Source organism: Vipera ursinii (assembly GCF_947247035.1).
Source record: "Vipera ursinii genome assembly, chromosome: 16".
Lineage (NCBI taxonomy): Eukaryota > Metazoa > Chordata > Lepidosauria > Squamata > Viperidae > Vipera > Vipera ursinii.
Genome location: NC_139529.1, coordinates 6027367 through 6051219, shown reverse-complemented (window position 1 = coordinate 6051219; position 23853 = coordinate 6027367). Strand labels below are relative to the sequence as shown.

The 23853-nt window shown below is 45.9% G+C and overlaps 1 protein-coding gene across 1 annotated transcript in view; it reads right to left on the bottom strand.

Moving 5' to 3' along the window:
* The window catches only part of NTNG2 (netrin G2), a 226933-nt gene that overhangs the window by 192680 nt on the left and 10400 nt on the right, over window positions 1-23853 (bottom strand). The window contains 2 exon segments of the mRNA XM_083375133.1: window positions 5839-6032; window positions 11979-12622. Coding sequence (XP_083231259.1) covers window positions 5839-6032; window positions 11979-12622 — 838 coding nt within the window.

Sequence of the window (23853 nt, the reverse complement as noted above, 5' to 3'; positions counted from 1 at the left end):
GCCAGCAGTGTGCTGCAGCTGCCCAAAAATCCAGTGCAGTCCTAGACGCTTCCACAGAAGCAAAAGATGATCAGAAGACAACAGACTCCTGGACAGCCCAAGCAACAAACCAATGGTTCATTGAACAAGTCATCCCAGAGTTTTTCTTTGAAGCACAAATGACCAGGCTTAAATGATCCAATTTATGGACACATTATGTGAAGACTCTGTCCTCTGGAGAAGGCAGCGACGCTAGGAAAGATGGAAGGAAAGAAGGAAGGAGGAGGAGAGAAGAAAGAAGAAGAAGAAGAAGAAGAAGAAGAAGAAGAAGAAGAAGAAGAAGAAGAAGAAGAAGAAGAAGAAGAAGAAGAAGAAGAAGAAGAAAATCAACCAAGTGGAAGGAAGAAGAAGAGGACAACCAGCAGTAGAGAAGTTGTGATAGCTATGCTGGAGGAAGAATGTGAAAGACCAGTTTCGGACAGATCATCCTGATGAAAATCTATCTCTGTGAGTTACTGAGACTCAGTATCAGCCCGATGGCACATAATCTATCAAAACTAATTTGCATGCAATATTGAAGCCAATTCCTGCAACTCCTGCAACTTAATGGGTCTTGCAAGACGTAACTCCTTTAGCTGGTAGATAAGTCAATTCCACTTCAGATGATTAATGGGCAGGGACCGTTTTTATAGCCCCCGAAGTTGAGGTGAGGTTGGTTGAAAACAAGAGTTAAGGATTAATTTTATTGACTGAGCTGTAATTTATGTGTTGGTTTTTACATATCTTGCCTTCTTTCTGAAGCTTTTGGAAAACAGCTGGTAGCCTGATCTAGTGTGTGTTATTTCAGAAAAAGGCATCTCTCGGGGAAACAGATTTTATAAATACCATATTCAACCAAGTCTAGGCTTCTTCTTTTTCTCTCTCTTCTTCTTCTTTCTTTTCTCCTCTCCTTTTTGAATAATCAGAATGCTACATACTCATGGAGAGCAACTTGACCATCAGATGTCATTGCCTGAGTTGGATGGACAGAAGAATTACAGCAGGGAAGACTTGTCCCATCTACTTTGGATGACACCTTTGGGAATTAGTGAGAAGGCAAGAGGCATGCTCTCAAAATGGCTACCATGTTTGACCTTGGCTAATCACAAGAGTTCCAGTTATCAAAAAAAACACCAACTGATCCTGATCCACTCATCCACTATCCATCTATCTGTCTATCTTTCTATCTATCTCTCTAGCTATCCATCCATATCTATCTATCTATCTATCTATCTATCTATCTATCTATCTATCTATCTATCTATCTGATCTATCCATATCTATCATCTATATCTCTGTATCTCTCTCTCTCTCTAGCTATCCATCCATATCTATCTATCTATCTATCTATCTATCTATCTATCTATCTATCTATATCTATCATCTATATCTATCTGTCTGTATCTCTCTATCTCTCTTTCTCTCTCTAGCTATCCATCCATATCTCTTATCTATCCATCCATCCATCCATCTCTATTATCCATATCTATGCCTGTGTCTGTCTGTCTGTCTGTCTGTCTATCATCCATCCATCCCCATCCATCTTCCTTATCATCTCTATCTCTATTCTCTATCTGTATATATCTATACATCTATCCATCCATATCTATCATCTCTCTCTCTCTCTCTCTCTCTCTCTCTCTCTCTCTCTCTCTCTCTCTCTCTCTCTCTCTCTCATATCTCTTTTCTTCCACTGCTTATAAAGACCTTTTTGGAGAACCGTGCACCTGCTACTCAGCAGGGAAAGGTGGGGGCCGTTATTGATGGGGTCTGTCCCGCTCATGATCTTCCCTTCATTAATTAGCTGGGCAAACACACCAGCTTTCCCGCTGACAAATGGGAAGCCCTGCGCCAGCGAACAGTGTGATTCTTTATCCGGCCTCCCCATCTATCCCCTACGAGGAAGGAGGACACTAGCAAGGCAGGCAGATGAGCATCCCCCTACCTTACCTGTCACCGATGTACGTCAAGGCAGCAAGAAGCCAAAGCTGAGAAGAGAAGGGCAAAACTAGGTCTAACTACGGCTATCTCAGCAAGTTAGGAGGGGTGGGACTAACTACGGTGAGCACCCACCTGGAGGCTGTGTTGTAAGGAGGGGAGCGGTGGGCACCCAAGAGGTTTTCGTTGTATAGGCGGTACTAATCATGGTTTCGGAAATCGTAGTTGTAAGAACGACAATTTGACGGTTAGTTACTGGCCTGGCTTGCTCCTTTGCTATCAAGAGAAAAATAAGGATGGCGGAGGGAAGAAAAAAAAAATCGGAAAGAAATCAGATGCTAATTCCTTAAGAGTGACTTCACGGATGTAAGCAGGCTCCTTAATCTACCACAGGTATTCCTTGACTTATAACGATTCGTTTAGTGACCGTTCAGAGCTACGAGGGCACTGGGGAAAAAATGACCGTTTTTCACACTTAGGATCCTCGCAGCCTCACCGCCATGACCAGGTGAGTAAAATTCGGACACTTGGCAATTTTGGCTCATGTTTACGATGGTTGCAGCATCCCCTGGTGGGGGTGACGGGATCCCCTTTTGTGACTTCCCGACAATCACAGTCATCGGGGAAAGCAGACTTCTTTAACCGCCGTGTTGCCAACTTTGCATGGCGTCTTGAATGTAACCAGAGAAATCTGAATTTACCAGGCAATCTCTTTTAGCGAATAGCTCGCTCTCTGCGAATTAAATGCGCCCTCCGAAACTCCTCAGCCATCCAAACGGTCTCAGATGGGTTTGGAAAACTGACTGATTGGATCTAATTGAAACTAAATCCGATGGGATGGGATTCAAACTCAGCCCGATTCCTTAAAATGCTCTCCTGCCTCTGCAAAAATAGGCGCTGGCGCCCGTCCAAAATGAGCCTGGAATCACTTCGGGCGCCTCGGATGAGAGGAGGAGAGAAATTGAACGGCTTCCTCAATTTGTCAAATTAGTTTGAGAGCTCCGATAAATTATAGTTTCACTGAGTCAACGGGAACGTTCAAATATTCACATCGCTCCGCTACCGTCAGCCTCGACATTGGGTTTCCTCTGGGCCTTACGGTCTGTGTAATCTCCAGCCGCGTAATTTGCAAATTAATGTGGTGCTGCTAAGGATGTAATGTGTTGCCTCCTTCCTAGCCAGCTGAGTTTTTTTTCCCCCAGCAAGCCCTATTTGAAGCAAAAACCAAACTTAGAATCTATTTCCTTTTCATTGCCTTTCCCCCAGCAACCAAATTATTTTCTGCAGCCAATTAAAAAAACAACAACAACATCGTTAGTGGAAATGCATCCTCAGGTTCAAACTTTGCTGCTGTGTTGTTGTTGTTTTTTTTTGGGGGGGGGTTTCAGGCTCTCAACTTAACCCAGTTTGTTTGGGGACTGTTCCAAGTTACGACGACCGCTGAAAATAAGGGATTGGTGAGGCCGTTTTTCACACTTATATTGCAAGCCGTGGTCACGCGATCAAGACATTCAGTCGCTTGGCAGCTCAAGCAGGCAACCCTATCCTGTTCCAGACAAATGGCTGTCCAACCTCTTCTTGGAAACCTCTCGTGATGAAGGGACCCGCAACTTCTGGAGGCAAGCTGTTCCACTGGTTAATTGCCCTGGCTGTTAGTGAGGACAACCACACAAAAGTGGTTTTGTGTGGTTGGTGGAGCAGTGGGCTAATGCCTCCTTAAGTAAGACCAGCTGCCTGCAGTTATTGCAGGTTCGAGTCCCACCAGGCTCAAGGTTGACTCAGCCTTCCATCCTTCCGAGGTAGGTAAAATGAGGACCCAGATTGTTGGGGGCAATAAGCTGACTTTGTAATAATGCTGCTTGGGGGGTGTGTGAAAGCCCTAATAAGCAGGCATATACATAGAATGAAGGCTACTGCTAAGCACATTGATTTGTGCTTCTTAGGTTGTAAGCCGCCCTGAGTCTTCGGAGAAGGGCGGGATATAAATGGGATTAAAAAAAAAAGTGGCTGATGACGTCAGCCATCCAAAGCAACCCCTCTGATTTAGAAAGAGTTTAATTTACCGCCTGCAAGACTCTTTTAAGCCGGAGATGGGGAAAACAAACGGGCCTCTTATATTTATATTTTATATTTATTAAATTTTTATACCGCCCTTCTCCCGAAGGACTCAGGGCGGTGTCTCTCCTCCCCGCCATTCTTTGGGAAAAACAAAACCACTTTATTTCCTTCCTCGCCGCCTTGCTAACAAACCTCGTGGGGAGAAAAAAAAACCCACACGCCCGGCCTGACAGAGACAATGAGGTTTCCGACTGAACTCAAAAGACAGATGTTTGACAGGCAGGGAGACGAGGCACAATTAGAGAAGCAGTCTTATGCTCGGACAGATGTTAACGGAGAGCCAAAAAAAAAAGCCAGGGGTGGAAAGAAAAACAAAACACAAGAGCTCTTTTTTTGCCATCAAACAACATCCGCTGGGACCGTTGCTAGCAAGCATCTCGGCATTTCAACTTGGGTTGATGGCTTCGTGTTTTTGTTTTTTTTAAAAAAAATTACGTTGTTTTACTTACTGCCAAAATTTGGAGCCGCGCCTGGAAGAGAAAAACAGAGAGAAGGAGATGGTCAACAAGCAGAGGAAGGAAACAACCAAACAGGAGGTTAATTATGCCGCCCAGAGTCAGCCCGTAGGCCAGATGGGCGGCATAAACATGTAAAAAAAATAAATACATTAGAAGACTGCATCTAAGGGGCTGCCACAAAGAAGACCTGTTCTCCAAAGCACCAGAAGGCAGGGCAAGAAACGATGGATGGAGATTAAGAATAACAGAGTTGGAAGGGACCTTGGAGGTCTTCTAGTCCAACCCCCTACACAGGCAGGAAACCCTATGCCATTGCAGACAAATGGTTGTCCAGTCCCTTCTTCAGAGCCTCCAATGATGGAGCATCCACAAGTTCTGGAGGCAAGTCCTTCCGCTGACTGATTGTTCTAACTGTCAAGAAACTTCTAAGTTCTAGGTTGCTCCTCTTCTTGATTAGTTTCCACCCATTGCTTTCTTGTCCAATTCAAGGAGAGAAGCAGAGAAATTTTGTGACAGTGAGAACAATTAACCAGAGATGCCTCCAGAGGTTGTGAGTGCTCCATCACTGGAGGCTTTTAAAAAGAGACGTTTGTCTGAAATAGGTTCTCCTACTTGAGTAGGGTGTTGGACTAGAAGACCTCCAAGGAATAACTCTGTTATTTGACCCCATCCATCCATCCATCCATCCATCCAGTTGTAGAGAAAGTGTCTCAGGATCCCTGTATCTATTGAAGAGTAGATCTTTGTTCTTGAGGTCCCTGCTAGCCAATTCACTGGGAACAGACAGGGAGGTAACTTAGCAACAGATCTATCTTGGAATCTTGCTTCATTTTTTCTTCTAGTCCAAGGGTCTCCAAACTTGCAGCTTTAAGACTTGTGGGCCAACTCCACAAGTTCAAAGCTAAAGTTCAAGTTGAAGTCCACAAGTCTTAAAGTTGGCCATGCTGGCTTGGGAATTCTGGGAGCTGAAGTCTGTAAATCTTAAAGTTGCTTTGTTTGGAGACCCCTGTTCTAATGGGAGAGGTGAATCCCACAGTTTTGAGGATTCATTCCCCGTTTTGGGCATTAATGGAAATTGATGCACATGGAATTGACCAACCATTCTTTCTGCTGATGGTTTCAAAGGTACCATTTTCAGACAAGTTCTGTTCTAGACTTCTCTACTTTGATTTATCCATGATGTTACTCCCCTATCTCCATCTCTTCAGGCTTCCCACGGAACCGGTTTGGCTTTTGGTAGTTAAGAGGATGCTAGATCTCAAGGTGACGATGCTTCTCTTGTCCTTCCGGGGGGGTGGGCTTCAACTGTCTTGCCCGCCATACTTACACACGTTAGGAGAACCGTTGGGACGGGGAAGGTAGGAGCCCGCTCTCCAGGATTTGCTCCGAAAATTCTTCTTGCATCTGCCACAGTCCTGTCCCGTTGTGTTATGTTCACATTCACACTGGAGACTTCCTTCCTTGAAAATGCACTGGTTGGCATGGAGATTACATTTACACCTGCAGGGAAAACAGAAGAGAGCAACGAGGGTGTGATCCTCTGGGCTATCTGCAGTGGTATTTAAAAATGTATGCCAGACTCTTTTGAGCTGAATCCTCAAAGCGGCTTGCACTGGCATCATAGAAATATTAAAACAGAAAAGCATTCACAAGTCATTAAAGAGCAGAACATCCAAAGCCGGGATCTGCATTTGAATGAAGCCACAAACTTTATGGAACTCAAGCCAGGATTTGTCTAAAAACTACAAGGGACAGATTAAACGAAAACCAGATCAATAACAGTAACCCTGAGAGGGATCTGGGAGTCCTAGTGGACAATCACTTAAATATGAGCCAGCAGTGTGCAGCGGCAGCCAAAAAAGCCAATGCAATCCTAAAGCTTCAGGAAAGAGTGAGCAAACCTGATTACAAGCCTTTGCAAATTTAGAGACGCGCTTCGCAAAGTTAAAAGTTGTGTTTTGGTTTTTTTTCTCATTTGGCAGAAGGCCTTGGGACCCCACCAGTCTCATGGAACTGATGCAATATTATAAAGATTGTAGAAGACCTCGAAAAATCCTTTCTATTCTATTATTCTCTAAGGGAGAGGAGATCAGCCATGTTTGAAATAGCTGCATGTATCTTTGAAATTGTGTTTTTTGGGGGACAGGTGTGCGTGTGCGTGTGTGTGTGTGTGTGTGTGTGTGTGGAGTGGATGTCACAATTTCATGCCTTCCTAGACAGCCAGATTTAAACTAAAGAATGAAGTCAGTAAGCTGTTCTCTAAAAAGTTAGGCAGGCAAGCAAATAATTCATTAACAGCAAATTCATTAGCGGCAAATTGATGTCACCACAATGGGGTCAAAATCCTGAGAAACGCTCAAATCAAGAGGAGAAACAGGTGATCCACAGGAGATGAAATGTATAGAAATTCAATGAAATCTCTCTTTAATCAACAATTTGGGGCGGGAGGATTGACAAAATTGATGCCATTTGCAAAATGGCACCATTTTATAATTACACGATTGACATGTTTATGCCTGTTTTCTAATTAACACAGAATATTTAATTAAGTCATTGCATAGTTATGCGAATGATGTGCATTTATATAGATGAGAACAACCATGTCAGTTTTACCAGATTGTTTTGTAGACAACGGACTTTGCCTGTTTGGGATTTAATTCCAAACTAAAAATCACATCCAAAGTCTGCTGAATCTGGAAAATCTAGGTTTTACTGTATTTCCAAGAAACGGTGTAAAGGGAAACACATACAAACAACTTTGTTTGGACCGTTTGAACCAACAACATGCTGAGTCACAAGGAAACCAACTCAGAGGGACAAAAGCCTTGCAGACTGAAGAAATATAGTCTCTAGGTCTTTCGTTGACCTTGATAAGTTGATGAGGTCAACACAATACCTTGAAGGCCACAAAACATTGAAAATTGTCAGAAAATGGGAATGGTTTGGAATGGATGGATAGATGGATGGATAGATAGATAGATGGACAGATAATAGGGAAGATGGATGGGGATGGATAGATAGATAGATAGATAGATAGATAGATAGATAGATAGATAGATAGACAGACAGACAGACAGGGATGGATGGATGGATGTACAGATGGACGGACGGACGAATGGCAAGGAACTTTAAACTGGAGGACGTCTCTGGAATGACAATCAAGTGTGAGGTCCAAAACCTCATGAGATCTTAGAGAACCAAGATTGAATTGATCACACTGTACCGGCCACCCCATATCGTGGAATTTGGAGACCACATCCCAGCCAACAAAGGCTGTAGTATCCAGTTCCAATGTTGTTGACTGCTACCCTTGACCTCATTCCAGTTGATCCTCTCCAGCTGGAACCATCAACCCTCTACTCCTGAACCAAGTTCCACCTTTGTCTGCCTTCGGTCTGGCCTCCTTCATTTCAACTCAAGCCTCCCTAATCTGGAGCTCGCGTGAAGAATGCACAATCCAAGAAAGCTGGTCTGCATGTCCCTCCCCCCTCCTGCCTCCCTTAACCGATTTCGTTCCATCTCATTGAGCTGTCCCCTTGTTCAGCTGTTCCATTATCTCCCTGCACTTGACAAGTTCCTTTGGAGTCGCCCGCCTCTCTTACACAGATAATTGCTGTTCCAAATCAAATAATCAATGCATATTTAAGTAACCAGCAGACTATTCCTCGCGGAACTGCTTACAAGCCTTTGCACGGGGTCTGTTAACACTCAAAAGTTGATCCCTTTGCAACCTATCTGTATTTTGCTTTACGGGCCCCTTCTGAGAACAAAGTATAATCGACTTGTTCCCGACAGATCGGCAGCAAAGATTACATGGGGGGTGGGGGAGTGGGGGGTGGAGAGAGAGAATGATCACACATACCCAGCAAATAAGATGAAACAAAACGACTCTGTGTTTTCCAGGTTGTATAAGAGATAAAATATTAACTCATCTTTCTTCTCCTTTCTCCCCCACCGTTCTAACGAAGGCTCTTTTCAGAATCGTAATAAGATTTGGGACTTGCGGCTCAACACCTGAGCAACCTCTTGTTTCCATCAAGTCACATCTGGAGAAACGTTTTCACGTTCCGATTGTTGCACATTAAAGGAGCAGAATTGGTCATTTAGAAGCAATTCGAAGCAGGGCGACGAAGTCGGACTGGGGAACTGAGGCCATGATCTGAGGTTTGGGGCTGTTCAGCTGGAGAATACAGAATGACAGAGTTGGAAGGGGCCTTGGAGGTCTTCTAGCCCAACCCCTTGCTTTAGCAGGAGACCCTTTACAATTCCGGACAAATAGCTGTCCAGTCTCTTCTTGAAAAGATGATGGAGCACTCACAACTCCCAGAGGCAAGCCGTTCCATTGGTTGATTGTTCTCACTGTCAGGAAATATCTCCTTAGTTCTAAGTTGCTTCTCTCTTGATTAGTTTCCATCTGTTGCTTCTTGTCCTGCCTTTGGGTTCTTTGTAGAATAGGTCGACCCCCTTTGTGACAACCCCCTCAAGCGTTGGAAGGCTGCTATCATGTCAGCCCTAGTCCTTCCCTTTGTTAGATTAGAAGGCTAAACAGTAAAATAAATGATTGATTCGTCTGTCTTTCAATCAGCAGCCAGCACCCGATATCCAGACAAGCAGGGATTAACACCAGACAAATGATCAAAGAGGAAAAAACCCAACATCCTAACCAAGGGATTATCAAGATGGAAACCACACCTTCGCCAAGGCTGAAAGGAGAAGCAACTATATATAAACAGGGAGGAAACGCCACTCTCGCCAGCACTGATGATGTTGCCTAGTTGGGTCATGAAATGTCTGCAAGAAAACCACCAATGTTAGAGAGCACCAAGGACCCCACAGTCGTCGTCGTTCTCCTCCTCCTCCTCCTCCTCCTCCTCCTCCTCCTCCTCCTCCTCCTCCTCCTCCTCCAACCCCATTCCCTTCTAGCACTGATGATGTTACCTAGTTGGGTCATGAAACATCTGTAGAAAACAACCAAGTTCAGAGAGCATCAAGGACTGAACACATTTCTGGACATATTTTCATTTTTTTTTCCTGGTGGATTCCCTTATCTCACCCCATTTTTTTTCCTTTCCTTATTCTTTTTACTAAGTGAAATCCTCCCTCCCTCCCTCCCTCCCTTCCTTCCTTCCTTCCTTCCTTCCTTCCTTCCTTCCCTCTTTCTCCTGTCCTGAATTTGTGAGAGCTTGCTTTCACTTGGTCAAAGATAAAAAAAAAAGCTCGTTACCAAGTTAGTCCATCATCAAAGCAAGAGACAGATGGAAACTGTTGTGCCCACCCAAAGGAGATTGGCTTCCAGCCCGCTCCGTCACGTGAGTAGAAGATAGCAGTGTGAAAATCTGAACCCTGATATCCCTATAAATAGAGCCTGCATTTAATTCACAGCAGTTATGGGAAGGTTTTCAAACATGCTCTACGATAAATCTATTTATGGGGAGCGATTGATCTTTGAAAATCAATCCTTGAAGGTTATTCTGCCGTGCCAGCCTGGTAGCAAATGATGCCACATGTATGGAGCAAGGGAGGGAGGGAAGGAGGGAGGAAGAAGGAAGGAAGGAAGGAAGGAAGGAAGGAAGGAAGGAAGGAAGGAAGGAAGGAAGGAAGGAAGGAAATTAAATTAAGAAGGGAAACATTCCAAGGTACAGAGAACCTGCAAATACTTTTAGGCCAAGTGAGAAAACTTAATAATTAGTCTGTAATTTATATGCATCTCCTTAATTGGATTGTACATAATGGGAGCCTTCAGCTCACGCCCATGCCATTAACTCCAATTTCACTCTGTCTATCCAGGCAACCTCAAGATCTACCAGCTGTTAAATAAAGGAGAAAATTAAATTGACCAGGCAGGATGTCAACTCTGATCTTTCCTGCTTCGTCTGCAGGTGCTCCATGTGCAAAGTGAGAAGAAACGAGATTGAAAAGATCTTCCTTCCTTCCTTCCTTCCTTCCTCTCTCATTCTCCTTTTCTCCTTCCTTCCTTCCTTCCTCTCTCATTTTCCTTTTCTCCTTCCTTCCTTCCTTCCTTCCTTCCCTCCTCCCTCCCTCACATTCCCATCTCCTTCCTTCCTTCCTTCCTTCCTTCCTTCCTTCCTTCCTTCCTTCCTTCCTTCCTTCCTCTCTCATTCTCCTTTTCTCCTTCCTTCCTTCTTTCTTTCTTTCTTTCTTTCTTTCTTTCTTTCTTTCTTTCTTTCTTTCTTTCTTTCTTTCTTTCTTTCTTTCTTTCCTCTCCCATATCTAGGGTAATCCCCTAAAACTAGCTTTCCCTTCCTACCCCCTCGGATTCCTCCATTCTGCTCTGCCGTGCCAGCCCTTGCTCACCAAAGACAGACGTTCTGCTTTCTATTCCTGTCCCGGGCCTGGCACCTCCTCTGGTTACTTACTAGATCAATAGGGGCAGGATGGAAGGACTAGCTTGGGAGGGAAGGAGGAATAAAGATAACCTGTCCTTTAAAGGAGAGAGTCGCAATCGGCAAACTTTCCCTCCTGCCCAGCAGAACAATTCTCTGGCATCATTTTGTTGTTTTTTTTTGCCGTCCTCGTGTTGTTTGGTGAAAGAGAATTGGTTTTGACATTTCTTGCAAGGGAGAAGAGGATTTTTCCTGAGGGGGGGGGAAAGGGAGGGAGGAAGAAAAGGAAGGAAGGAAGAAAAAAGAAGAGAAGGAAGGAGGATTGAGAGGAAAGGAAGGAAGGAAAAAAGAGAAAGATGGTGGGTTGAGAGAAGGGAAGGGAAGGGAGGGTGGAAGGAAGGAAGGAAGGAAAGAAAAAAAATAGAGAAGGAGGGTTGAAAGGAAAGGGAAAGAAGGAAGGAAGGAAGGGAGGGAGGGTAGAAGGAAGGAAGGAAGGAAAGAAAAAAAATAGAGAAGGAGGGTTGAAAGGAAAGGGAAAGAAGGAAGGAAGGGAGGGAGGGAGGGTAGAAGGAAGGAACGAAAGAAAAAAGAAGAGAAGGAAGGAGGGTTGAAAGGAAAGGGAAGGAAGGAAGGAAGGAAGGAAGGAAGGAAGGAAGGAAGGAAGGAAGGAAGGAAGGAAGGAAGGAAGGAGACTGAACTGGGGAACTCAAAGGAAAAGATTGCAAACGAAAGAACAGTCATTCATATTCACCTCTTGGCTTTCTTGTCACTTAAGTACGTCTAAGAACATTTCATTCCACTCTGGAGAATTTCATCAAAATGGTTGTTTGTTTGTTTTAGCAAAAAAAAAAAAAAAAGCTCCCCAAAGCAATTTCTTTCCCATCAAATAAAAGGAGGTGGGTGTGTGTTTTTTTTGTTTGTTTTTTTAGGGTGGTTTGTTTAAAGGAAAAGACACCACAGAATCATCACACGCCTGAAACCGTTGGGTGGTTCCGAACCAACAAGACACCCCTTGGCGCCTTTCCTTCTCCATACCGGATGCCAGCCACGAAAGAATTTTTTTTAAAAAAAAACCCGAAAAGGAAAGCCGAGCTCCAATTACCTGCCTGTGACCTCAATATTGGAGATGGCGTAGAAGTATTTGTACAAGTTCTCCCGCTGGACGTAGGTGCCCCCGAGGGCCGGTTTCAAGAGCCGTATCCTCAAGTCCGTCACGGTGAAGAAGTCCTTAAGGCCCTTGGCGCTCTCCAGCCTGGTGTAAAGGTTGTCCATATTTCGAAGCTCGGGCCCAGCAAAAATGGCGAAGCGGTCCTTCACCTCAAATCTCGCCTCCTTCTCCTTCTTGGAGCCCGCCCAGCGAGAGTACTCCTCCGTGCAGATGACCCTGTTGACGCTGGTGGCGGACAGCTCCCTCACTTTCCGTGCCGGCATGCCGAAGGCCTCGTTGCATTCGTCCGCGTAGTACTGGTAGGGGTGCCAAGTCCTCCCGTTGTCCACCGACTTCTCCAAGATCATTTTGGTGGGACGGCCGTACTCGAAAGTCAAGACGACGTCGTCGGTCAGCTCGACGGTCTTGTTCCAAGACAAGGTGATGTTGGCCAACAGAGGCTTCGGGTAACGGCTCCAGGTCACGCTCTGCCAGTAGGTGGCCAGGCCTTCGTCTTCTTTGTCGAACATCAGCTTGGGAGGATGGGCCAGGTCCGGATTGGAAGCGTCGCACTCGTCGCTACACAAGTACGGGTTTTCCTGCAAGAAGAAGAAGAAGGAGGAAGAGAATGAGAGGAGGAGGAGGAAGAGAAGGAGGAGGAAGGAGAGATAGGAAGAGCTTCGGACATGGAACAGTAAGGTTGGGAGTGACCTCAGGGGTCTTCTAGTCCAGAGGTCCCCAAACTTTTGGGCACCAGGGATCGGTTCCGTGGAGAGACGTTTTTCCACAGACCAGAGAGTGTGTGGTTTTGTGTGTTGCCTGCATCCCACGGATGGGGCCTTGCTTGTTTGTGCGGACCGGTTGCTGGCATGCCACGGCCCAGTACTGGTCCACGGACTGGGGGGTTGGGGACCCCTGTTCTAGTCCAACATCTGGTGCAACCCAGAATGCAAAATAACAAGAGTATAACCTTATTCCAATATCCTTCCTCAGTGTTGCAGAAGAATTCTTTATGAACCAAAACAGAGAGATGACAGCGCCAGGGAAGAAATTTGGTTTCCTAGGCTGGTCTACCTTGCAGGGCTGGTAAGTTAATCCGTTTTGCTCCCACGGGTCTCTTGCAAACGTCTGTTCAAAGGGATTGCTTTAACTGGCAACCTGAATTGGTCTGCTGAAAGGGGACATTTTAATTTATTTTTTTTTACTTTCAACATAGTGAGAGGGGAGGGTTTCAGGCCGGGCTACAGCACGGAGACGGCATTGGTCGCTCTGATGAATGATCTCTGGAGAGCCCGGGACAGGGGCCATTCCTCTGTCCTAGTCTTATTAGACCTCTCGGCGGCTTTCGATACCATCGACCATGGTATCTTGCTGCGACGCCTCAGGGGACTGGGAGTGGGAGGCACGGTTCTGCGTTGGTTCTCCTCCTTTCTCCAGGGTCGCTCGCAGTCGGTGCTGACAGGGGGACAGAGGTCGACCCCGAGGCCTCTCGCTTGCGGAGTCCCTCAGGGGTCGGTCCTCTCGCCTCTCCTGTTCAACATCTACATGAAACCGCTGGGTGAGATCATTCGCAGTTTTGGAGTAGGGTACCATCAGTATGCTGATGACACCCAGCTTTTTATCTCAACTCCAAACAATATCAGTGATGCCCTAGACGTGATGTCCCGCTGCCTGAAAGCGGTCCGGGAATGGATGGGGAGAAACAGGCTTCAACTGAACCCGGACAAGACTGAATGGCTGTACGTACCGGCAAGCCAGGATATTCAGAACGTCCCACTGCTTAACATTGGGGACAAGTTACTTCCACCTGTTGATAGGGCCCGCAACCTGGGTGTCCTCCTAGACTCGCAGCTCTCCCTGGAAGACCACATTGGAGCTGTGACCAAGGGGGCCTTCTCCCGGGTTCGACTAATTCGCCAACTACGGCCTTATCTGGACCTGGATTCCTTACGTACAGTCACCCATGCCCTTGTGACATCTCGCCTAGACTATTGTAACGCTCTCTACATGGGGCTGCCCTTGAGATCCACTCGGAAGCTTCAACTGGTGCAAAGTGCGGCGGCACGGACACTCTTGGGAGCCTCCCGATACTCCCATATCACACCTCTCCTCCGTGCGCTGCACTGGCTTCCGGCTGCCTTCCGTGTGAAGTTCAAGGTGCTAACGATGACTTACAAAGCCCTACAGGGCATGGGTCCGGACTACCTTCGGGAGCACCTTCTGCCGATGTCAGCACCCCACCGTCCTGTGCGCTCCCACAGAGAGGGCCTCCTCAGGGTGCCACCGCTCAAGGAATGTCGGCTGGTGGCCCCCAGGGGGAGGGCATTCTCAGTGGGTGCGCCAGCCCTCTGGAACACCTTACCAACAGAAATCCGGATGGCCCCTGACCTCCGTACCTTCCGTCGCGACTTAAAAACTTTCCTGTTTCAGCAGGCTGGCCTGGCATGATAGCGTTAATTGGGGTCCCAGTTTGTGTTCATTAGTGTTTCTTATTATCTTTATTGTTCAATCTGTATACCTTCCTTCCTCTGTACACCGCCCCGAGTCCCTCGGGAGAAGGGCGGTTTATAAAAACTAATAAATAAATAAATAAATAAATAATATCTAAGTCGTTGAAGGTTTTTTTTTGGTTTTTTTTAAAGCAGACATCTGTTCAGAATGCAAAAGCGCAGAGATTGCAGAGCATAGGAAAAAAAAAAGAAATAAATGACAACAGTTAATTTATTGTCCTTGACTTAACCCACAAACAACTGAAAGCACTTTTTTGTTTTAAAAAACAGCAACAATTACAAAACAACAGATGCACGCACGTGCAGCACAATCTTTGCGGCCTCCAACATGACTCAGCTGTTGCCTTTTTTTTATTTTTTATTACTCTCTATTCCTCTAGAAACGGCCTTATTTCAAAGCTGGTTTAGCACGACGGAATAAATATTAGATGTGGCTTTGCCAGACACAACAGACAGAGTCACACAGGGTACAATAAGCGAAATAAATCTGCATATTATAATTTAAGGTACCGGCTCGGTTCACGCACCCTCGTAAGGCCAGGGCGGTGTTCCCACACGCTTAAAAAAAAAATTAAAACACCAATCCAACTTTATTTTAACTTCGTTTAGCGTTTTGTGCGACCCTCCAGGCTCTGTTGTTCAGTTAAACAGGGTCAGTTCCTTATTTTAAGTACACCAGGGCGCCTAGTAAACCAGGCGCATCTATTTCTTCTTTTAGCCAGAGATTTGGCGGCGGGGGGGGGGGTAGGTTTTCATCCAATCGTATCCTGCAGAGGGGATGATGGAAGGACTTAACAAATTGCTATAATTTAAGAATGGATGGTGAAGGCAACGGAATCGGCAGATGTGGCGAAACGTATTACAGATAAGCCTCAACTCACAACAATAGTGACCTTTCCAAGTTACACTGACACAAGCATTCCAGACCAATGGCTGTCCAGTCTCTTCTTGAAAACCTCCAGCGTTGGAGCACCCACAACTTCTGGAGGCAAGGAGTTCCCCTGGCTAATTGTTCTGACTGTCGGGAAATTTCTCCTTGATGAGTTTCCACCCGTTACTTCTTCTCCTGCCCCTGGGTGCTTTGAAGAATAGGCTTATTCTTATTTTGTTGCCCTGTACACCGCCCTGAGTCCTTCGGGAGAAGGGTGGTATATAAATCAAATAAATAAATTAAATAAATAAATAAATAAATAAATAAATAAATAAATAAATAAATAAATTTAAGGTGGGGGGAGGAGACTAGGAATTAAAGGATTTCCCCCCCCCCCAAAAAAAACCCTGCATCCTTCCGCAGAATCAACTTTGAGCAAACGCAGGCTGTAACCCAGCACCCCGTATATAACATTGGAAGATAATTAAATATCTCCCTCCGAGGCATAAATTGATAACCCACAAAAGATCAGGCGGGGATTCCTAGTGAACCGAAGTTATTTTGCCGACAATTAATTTCAATTCCATTCACAGATTTCGAGGAAGGGAGCTGCCTTAATTAATTTAGAGCGATTACTGCTAATAGCCAGTAAAGCGGGGAAACACCAGCGCAGAGACGTATCAAATAATAAGAACCAGAGACGGGATAAAAGGCAGGCCAGCCTCGCCAGCGTTTAAAAAAAAGGAGCAGTTGGGGATTTAAAAGCCCCCCCCCGCTTTTATTTTATTTTTTTTTAGAAATGGTTTTTATAGAGTTGAGAGGCAGCCTTGCCCGGAACAAGCAGCACAAACGCATGAAATGGGTATAAACAGGATAAAGAGACAGCCTAAAACCTGTCAGGTTGAAGTAACAGGAGCGTTTTGACTTGCAAGAGTTCTTTCGGTGACCGAGGTTACAATGGCATCGCAAAGTGACTTTTTCACACCCTTCAACCATGGTTGCATCCCTGGTCTAAATTCGGACGCTCGGCAAGGGGCGTGTTTTTATGATGGTTGAGTTGTCCCGGGGTCATGTGGTCCTCCTTTTGTGACCCTCTGACAATCTGGGGAAGCCAGCTTCACTTACTAACCATGTTAACTAACTTAACAATTGCGGCGATTCGCTTAACAGCTCTGGCAAGAAAGGTGCTAAAACCGGGCAAAACCTGCTTAGCAAATGTCTCGCTTGGCGACAGAAATTTTGGGCTCAGTTGCGGCCGTAAGTCAAGGACTACCTGTAGTTGACTAGAGTTTATTATTGCTATCTGTTCTGTTCTGTTCTATTCTGTTCTATTCTGCTTTAATTTTATTCTTTTGCATTCTGTTCTGTTCTAATTCTATTCTATTCTATTCTATTCTATTCTTCTGCATTCTGTTCTATTCTGTTCTACCCTACCCTACCCTACCCTACCCTACCCTACTCTACTCTACTCTACTCTATTCTATTCTATTCTATTCTATTCTATTCTATTCTATTCTATTCTATTCTATTCTATTCTATTCTATTCTTCTGCATTCTGTTCTATTCTGTTCTACTCTACTCTACTCTACTCTATTCTATTCTATTCTATTCTATTCTATTCTATTCTATTCTATTCTATTCTATTCTATTCTATTCTATTCTATTCTATTCTATAGAATCTGGTCAACTAACAATCAAAGCTAAATTGGCCCCAGATAAGGGACAACGGAATTCAAGGCGGGGGGTGGGCCTGGACTTAGCCCTTTGGTGATAACGGAATGATTCCAAACTGATGACACATTTAACTCCACCTTCCACTTCAGCGTGTTCTTCTCCTTCAGGGCCTGACGCTAAATAGGCGGGTTAGTTTCCTCCTGAGTGATGTGTCCTTCACCTGATTGCACCCGTCTCCTTGGAGGAAGCCGAAGGAAATACGGTTGGCACAGCCAAGACCCTGCTGAGTTAAATTAAGCAACCGAAGCTCTAATCCAGGGAGGTTTCAAATTTCTGAATTTCTGCCTCTCTTCCTACCTCTTCGGGGGTGGGGTGGGGGAATTGATCGGCTGCTCTTTCCCAGATCTCAGGGCTGTTGTTGATTTCCCCCCCCCTTTCTTTCTCTTTTGATTGTGTCCCAACGCAAAGGCTGCTTGGCATCCAAAGTCATCCGTGGCAACTCCCTGGCAAGCAAGGGGCAGCTTGGGGTTGCCCTGAATCGGCGGGGGGGGGGGGGGAAAAGATGCCGTAATCGGAGCCGGAGGTTTTTAGTCCCTCGTTTGCTCCCCTGCTTCTTCTGCCTGCTTTTCTCTTCTTTCCCTTTGGGTTAATTTTGACTTCTACCCCCCCGCCCGCCCCCCCAGCATCCGAGCATCACTTAAGCTCATCTCTCCTCCACCACCACCACCACCACCACCCTGTCCGCCCGCCTCCCTTGGCGGAGAGAGAAAGAGAGGGCCGTGTGTGCGTGTGCGAAAGAGACTGCTATTGGTGTATCTGTTTGTCTGCAAGAGGATGGCCAGCGTTTCACCTTAGGATTGGTTTGAAAGCTGTGGGTTCTGTTCAAACTTTGGGTAGAGGGTTCGAGGGCTTTTTGCATGGGAGGGGGGAGAGGGGAGGGGAAGGGAGGGAGGAAAGGAAGATTTTAGTGGGGATTTTTTTAATTTCTTTCTTGGTTTGCACCTTGCCATTCTTTCCTTCCTTCCTCTTCCCTCCTCTCTTCCCTCCTTCATCTTGTTTTCCTTTCCTCCATCCTTCCCTTGCCCTTTTCTCTCTCTCTCTCTCTCTTTCTGCCTCCTTCCCTTTCTTCTCCTCCTTCCTTCATCTTCTCCCTTCCCTTCCCTTCCCTTCCCTTCCCATCCTTTCATTTCCCTCTCTATCCCCTCCCCCTCTCTTTGGGATTTTTTTTAACCCAGCAGCAATTCTGGAATTCTTGTCATTACGAGATTATTGCATCAAGAGCCAGGGGGAGCAACCAAATTTTTTTAAAAAAAGAAGGGGGTGGGGGGGAGTTGGGTTTTGAATGGGAGCCGGCAGCTGGTAGATCTTCAGACCCATCTGTCTCTTTCCCTCTCTGGTTGCCAGGCCCAGCAGGCGGAGGGCGCCTGGGCAATAAGAACGACAACTTTATGTGACAGCCGGGAATCTGGCAAAGCCACCAGGAGAACAAAGCATTGGTCTCTTAACCCTTGTGCTTTGTGTTGCTAACAATGGATCCCACGGCAAGCCAACTGTTGATCGGAGGTTTTGGCACTCAGTAATGTGTTCTGATCTGCCATACGTCCCGCTTTCGGTGGTCTTCAGGGTTAGGGTTTAGTTTGCAAAAAAAAAAAAGAGCAGTAATTCAGTACAGGTGGTCCTCCTCGTAGTTACGACCACAATTCAGCGCCAAATTTCCGTTGCTAAGCGGGACAGCCGTGGAGTGAATTTTGCCCCGTTTCACGACCTTTCTTGCCACGGTGGATAAGAGAATCTTGTTTACCAAATTGACTTTGCTTGTGAGGTCGCAAAAGGGGATCACCGCCACGGTCGTAAATATGAGACAGTTGCCAAGCATCTGAATTTTGATCAGGTTATACTGATCGATGGGGATACTGCAACGGTCGTTAGTGTGAAAAAAAAGCTTCTAGGTCACTTTTTCCCAGGTGTTGTAACTTTTGACTAAACTGTCGAAAAGTCGAGGACTATTTTATTAGGCTGTTCCCACGAAGCTTTTACTCCGTTCACACACATTCTACACGGTGACTCATTGGAGTTTACACAGGCCTATAAATTTAACTTTTTTGTCTTTCACTCCTTCCTCCGCCTTTAAGTTCATATTAGCTGGCTTCTGCATGAATTTGTGGCTATTTTTTTAAAAAAAAAAAGAAATGAAATTGCTTTGCATTTTCATACATCATTCCCCCCCAGTAAATAAGCTTCTGAGATGCACTTTTTCATCTGTTGGCTTGATTAAGTAATGTTCATTCATTCAGAGTCAATCTTGCCTAATACTGTATATGGATTCTCAAAGCCATTTTCTATCATTTTGCACCATTTGCCTACAACATGGGCTTCTGGTGTGTGTGTGTGTGTGTGTGTGTGTGTATGTATATATGTATATGTGTATGTTTATGTGTATGTGTATGTGTATGTGTATATGTGTGTGTGTATATATATATGTGTATATATATATATATGTGTGTGTGTGTGTGTGTGTGTGTGTATGTGTCAAATGCTTGTTAACTATTTAGATTACCTTGCTAGGCCCTAAACATGGGACAAATCTTTATTTCCTGTTTCAGCCTATCTTGAAGGCCATCGAACAGGCAGTAGTCACACCGGTGACAGCTCATATATTTGTGTAAATTGCTAACAAAGAATTAAGGGAGACTGATATGCATTTCAAACTTCTTAGTTTTCATCAGTCAGCCATACCCTTCTGAGATTCGAACCTGGGCTGATTGCACATTAGGCAGTTATTTTCACCTCTAACTGCCTAATGTGCAATCAGCCCAGGTTCGAATCTCAGAAGGGTATGGCTGACTGATGAAAACTAAGAAGTTTGAAATGCATATCAGTCTCCCTTAATTCTTTGTTAGCAATTTACACAAATATATGTGTATATATATATGTGTGTGTTTGTGTGTGTGTGTGCAGGCACAAACTAAAGAAACATTTTTCAATTCCTATTAGCCACAAGGCCAGCCGGCAAAACTTAAATTTAAAATCTATCACTTTACAAATATCATTTTTCACTGTCAGGAAATTTCTCCTTAATTCTAGGTGGCTTCTCTCCTTGCTTGGTTTCCAGCCATTCTCTGTCGTCCTGCCCTCTGACCCCCACCTCTTCTCTGTGGCAACCCCTCAAGACGGCTATTATATGCCCCTAATTCTTCTCTTCATTACGCTAGACATACCCAGTTCCTGGAACTTTTCATCTTACGGTTTGGCCTCCAGACCCCCTATCCAAGATGATATATGTAGCAGACTAACAGAGTTGGAAGGGACCTTGGAGGTCTTCTAGTCCAGCCCCCTGCTCAATCAGGAAACCCTCTACCATCCCAGTCAAGTGGCTGTCCAGTCTCTTCTTGGAAAAACTCCAGAGATGGAGCACCCACAACTTCTGGAGGCAAGTCGTTCCACTGATTATAATAGAAGAATACAGCTGGAAGGGACCTTGGAGGTCTTCTAGTCCAGCCCCCTGCTCAAACAGGAGACCTTATACCATTCCGGGCAAATGGCTTGCCCAGTCTCTTCTTGAAAGCCTCCAGTGTTGGGGCGCTCACAACATCTGGAGGCGACAAGTCATTCCACTGGTTAATTGTTCCGTCAGGAAATGTCTCTCTTCACTCCAGGTTGGATCTCTCCTTGATTACTTTCCATCCGTCGCACCTTGTCCAGCCTTGGATGTGTTGGACCTGACTTTCCTCCCCCATTCCTCCCCCATTCCACGCAGGGAGGGAGATTACCGGACTGTTTCAGAGAAGTTCATGTTTTCTAGGTTGGAAATTGCGCCTCTAAGCAGATTATCTCCCACTGCAGACTGGGCTAGAGACATCTAAGCTTGACCGGCTTCCAGATTCTCATTATTTCAGAAGCGCCTTCCTCGTGTTGTAATTGCATCAGCGGCCGAGGTGGTTTCCGCTTGGCCATCTCCTTTCCTCTCTTTGCCCGCCTTTTAAAAAGAGCTGATCCTCTTAGGGCGGATGAGAGTCTCAGAATAAAGAACTGCCCCCAATCCCTTGATAGTGAAGGCAACCAGGGGTGCCTAAGCTAACCACGGTTGCTCAAAAAGCCAAAGGTCCCCAGAAGGCTTCCTTCCAAACTGGCAGGCAAAAACGATCAAGTCCGGGCACCGAATGAAGCAGAACCGGGTCTGGCTTAGGATTGTGCCCAACCAGCGCGCAGTTTCGACAAGGTTCCTTCTTTTATTGCTTTACAAGCAGTCCTCGACTTATGAGCGCAATTCAACACCTTTATTTCTATCATAAGGGTTGTTGCCGTCGTAAATCAAGTCGGACTTGATTGCGCAACCATTTTTACAACACTTTTTTAACAAGATCTCACAGCTGTAAAGTGCAGTTGTTAAGAGAATCCAGCTTCCCCCATGGGTGTTTCTTCCTTCCTTCCTTCCTTCCTTCCTTTCTTCCTTCCTTCCTTCCTCTCCTTCCCATCTCCTTCCTCCCTCCCTCCTTCCCTCCCTTCCTTCTTCCTCTCATTCTCATTCCCTCCCACCCACCCTCCCTCGTCCTTCCTTTTCTTTCTTTTCTTCCTTTACATTTCCTTCCTTCCTTCCCTGCCTCCTCCCTCCCTCCTTCCATGGGTGTTCTCTTTCTTTCTTTCTTTCTTTCTTTCTTTCTTTCTTTCTTTCTTTCTTTCTTTCTTTCTTTTCTTCCTTCCTTCCTTCCTTCCTTCCTCCCACCCTCCCTGTTTCCTCTCTCCTTGCCTCCCTCCCTTCTTTCCCTCCCTCCCTCTCTTTCTTTCCCTCTTCTCTCCCTCCCCTCCCTCCTTAGCCCTTAGCTTCTCAGCCAACTAAATGCTTTAACGGGTCCAGAAAATGTGCTATTATTAAGCCCATCTCACATGGTCTGACCACTGTCCAGAGACGGAAAGACGAGAGGAGATTGCGTAAGGAGCCTACGCAGGCAAGGAAAAAGGGATGGAGAGGTCAGAGGAGAAGAAACCGCCTAAAAGAGGTGAAGGTCAACCCTGAGCACTGCTGGAGGATATCCACTGGGGGGGGTGTGGGGGGGGTGGGGCGACTTCTCGAATCGCTTCCCTAAAATCCGAAGAGCTCCAGAAAAGGGCTCGCCACCGTCCCACCCGCAAGAAGAGGAAAGACAGCGCAGAAAACGCTGCAGCCTCCAGCTATGACAACGCAAAGTGCATTATTGATTCGGGGGGGGGGGGAGAAGAATCGGAGGGGGGGGGAAATGCTTAGGACGCTAGCGAAGAATACTGCTCTTTAAAAGCCGCTCTGCCGCCTGCGCTCTGGCTTTGCAGCTTTGCAGGGCCATAAATATTTTATTAATGTGTTTTTTTTAAAAAAAAACGGGGATGGGGGGGCAGGTCTGTCTAATTCAAGTACAGGATTGAGAAACAGCAGAGGAGGGAGGGAGAGAGAGAGAGAGAGAGGAAAAAAGGAAGAGAAAGAGAGACAGAATGAGAGAGGAAGGAAGGAACAGAAACAGCGAGAGAAAAGAGAGGGAAAGAGACAGACAAAGAAAGAAAGAAAGAAAGAAAGAAAGAAAGAAAGAAAGAAAGAAAGAAAGAAAAGAAAAGAAAGAAGAAAGAAAGAAAGAAAGAAAGAAAGAAAGAAAGAAAGAAAGAAAGAAAGAAAGAAAGAGGAAGAAAAGAGAGACACAGAGAGAGATCAGGTTAAAGGAGGCTAACCCAAAACATGCAGCAACTTTCTGAAAAGCAGGTTAAGGGTCCCAGCCAAGTCCAAAGCCAACGTGAAAACGTCACGAGGCACCTCGGGTGGGGCCAGAGGGTGCCTGGCTGAGGAATTCTGGGAGTTGAAGTCCACAAGTCCTAAAAGGGCCGCCTTGGAAGACCCCTGTGTTAACCAAACCACCGCAGTTGTTCAGTTAGTAACCCGGCTGACGGAATTCATCTGTTCCCCCCCCCCCGACACACACACACACTTGACTTTACTCGCCAGAAGGTCGCAAAAGCAGATCGCGTGACCCCGGGACACTGCAAGCGTCGTAAACACGAGTCAGTTGCCGAGCACCTCCATTTTGATCCCCCTGGAGGTGGGGGAACGCCACAACGGTCGCAAAGGGTGGCGAGCCGCTTTTGTCAGCGCCGTCGTCGCTTTGGAACGAACACTAAACAAGCTGTCGTAAGTCGGGGAGTATTTTATTTTATTTTTTTATTTTAATTCCATTTATATCCCGCCCTTCTCCGAAGACTCAGGGCGGCTTACAAGCTTAGCAGTAGCCTTCATTCTATGTATATGCCTGCTTATTAGGGCTTTCACACACACCCCAAGCGGCATTATTACAAAGTCAGCTTAATTGCCCCCAACAATCTGGGTCCTCATTTTACCTGCCTCGGAAGGATGGAAGGCTGAGTCAACCTTGAGCCTGGTGGGACTCGAACCTGCACTAATTGCAGGCAGCTGGTGTTACTTAAGGAGGCATTAGCCCACTGCTCCACCAAGGCTCTAGCCATACGTAGGCCCGTGAATATCCAAAGAAGCCTTCACGTAGAGCTTTCCGAAGTCCAGCACGGGGTCCTGGAGTCCTGGTGGTGTCCCAAGATTTTATTGCAGTGACAAATGGGGAGTTGATGCTTGCTTTCCGCCCTAGTAAATTAGCCTTCATTTCCCTTAATGTCGCAGCTGCTTCACTTGAATTAGCAATGGTTGGGCGCTTGACTGGCAAAAGAATTAGGGGGTGGGGGTGGGGATTGATGATCGTTTCCAGACAGGATTGCAATGAGACTGAAGCAAGTATTGTGTGAATTT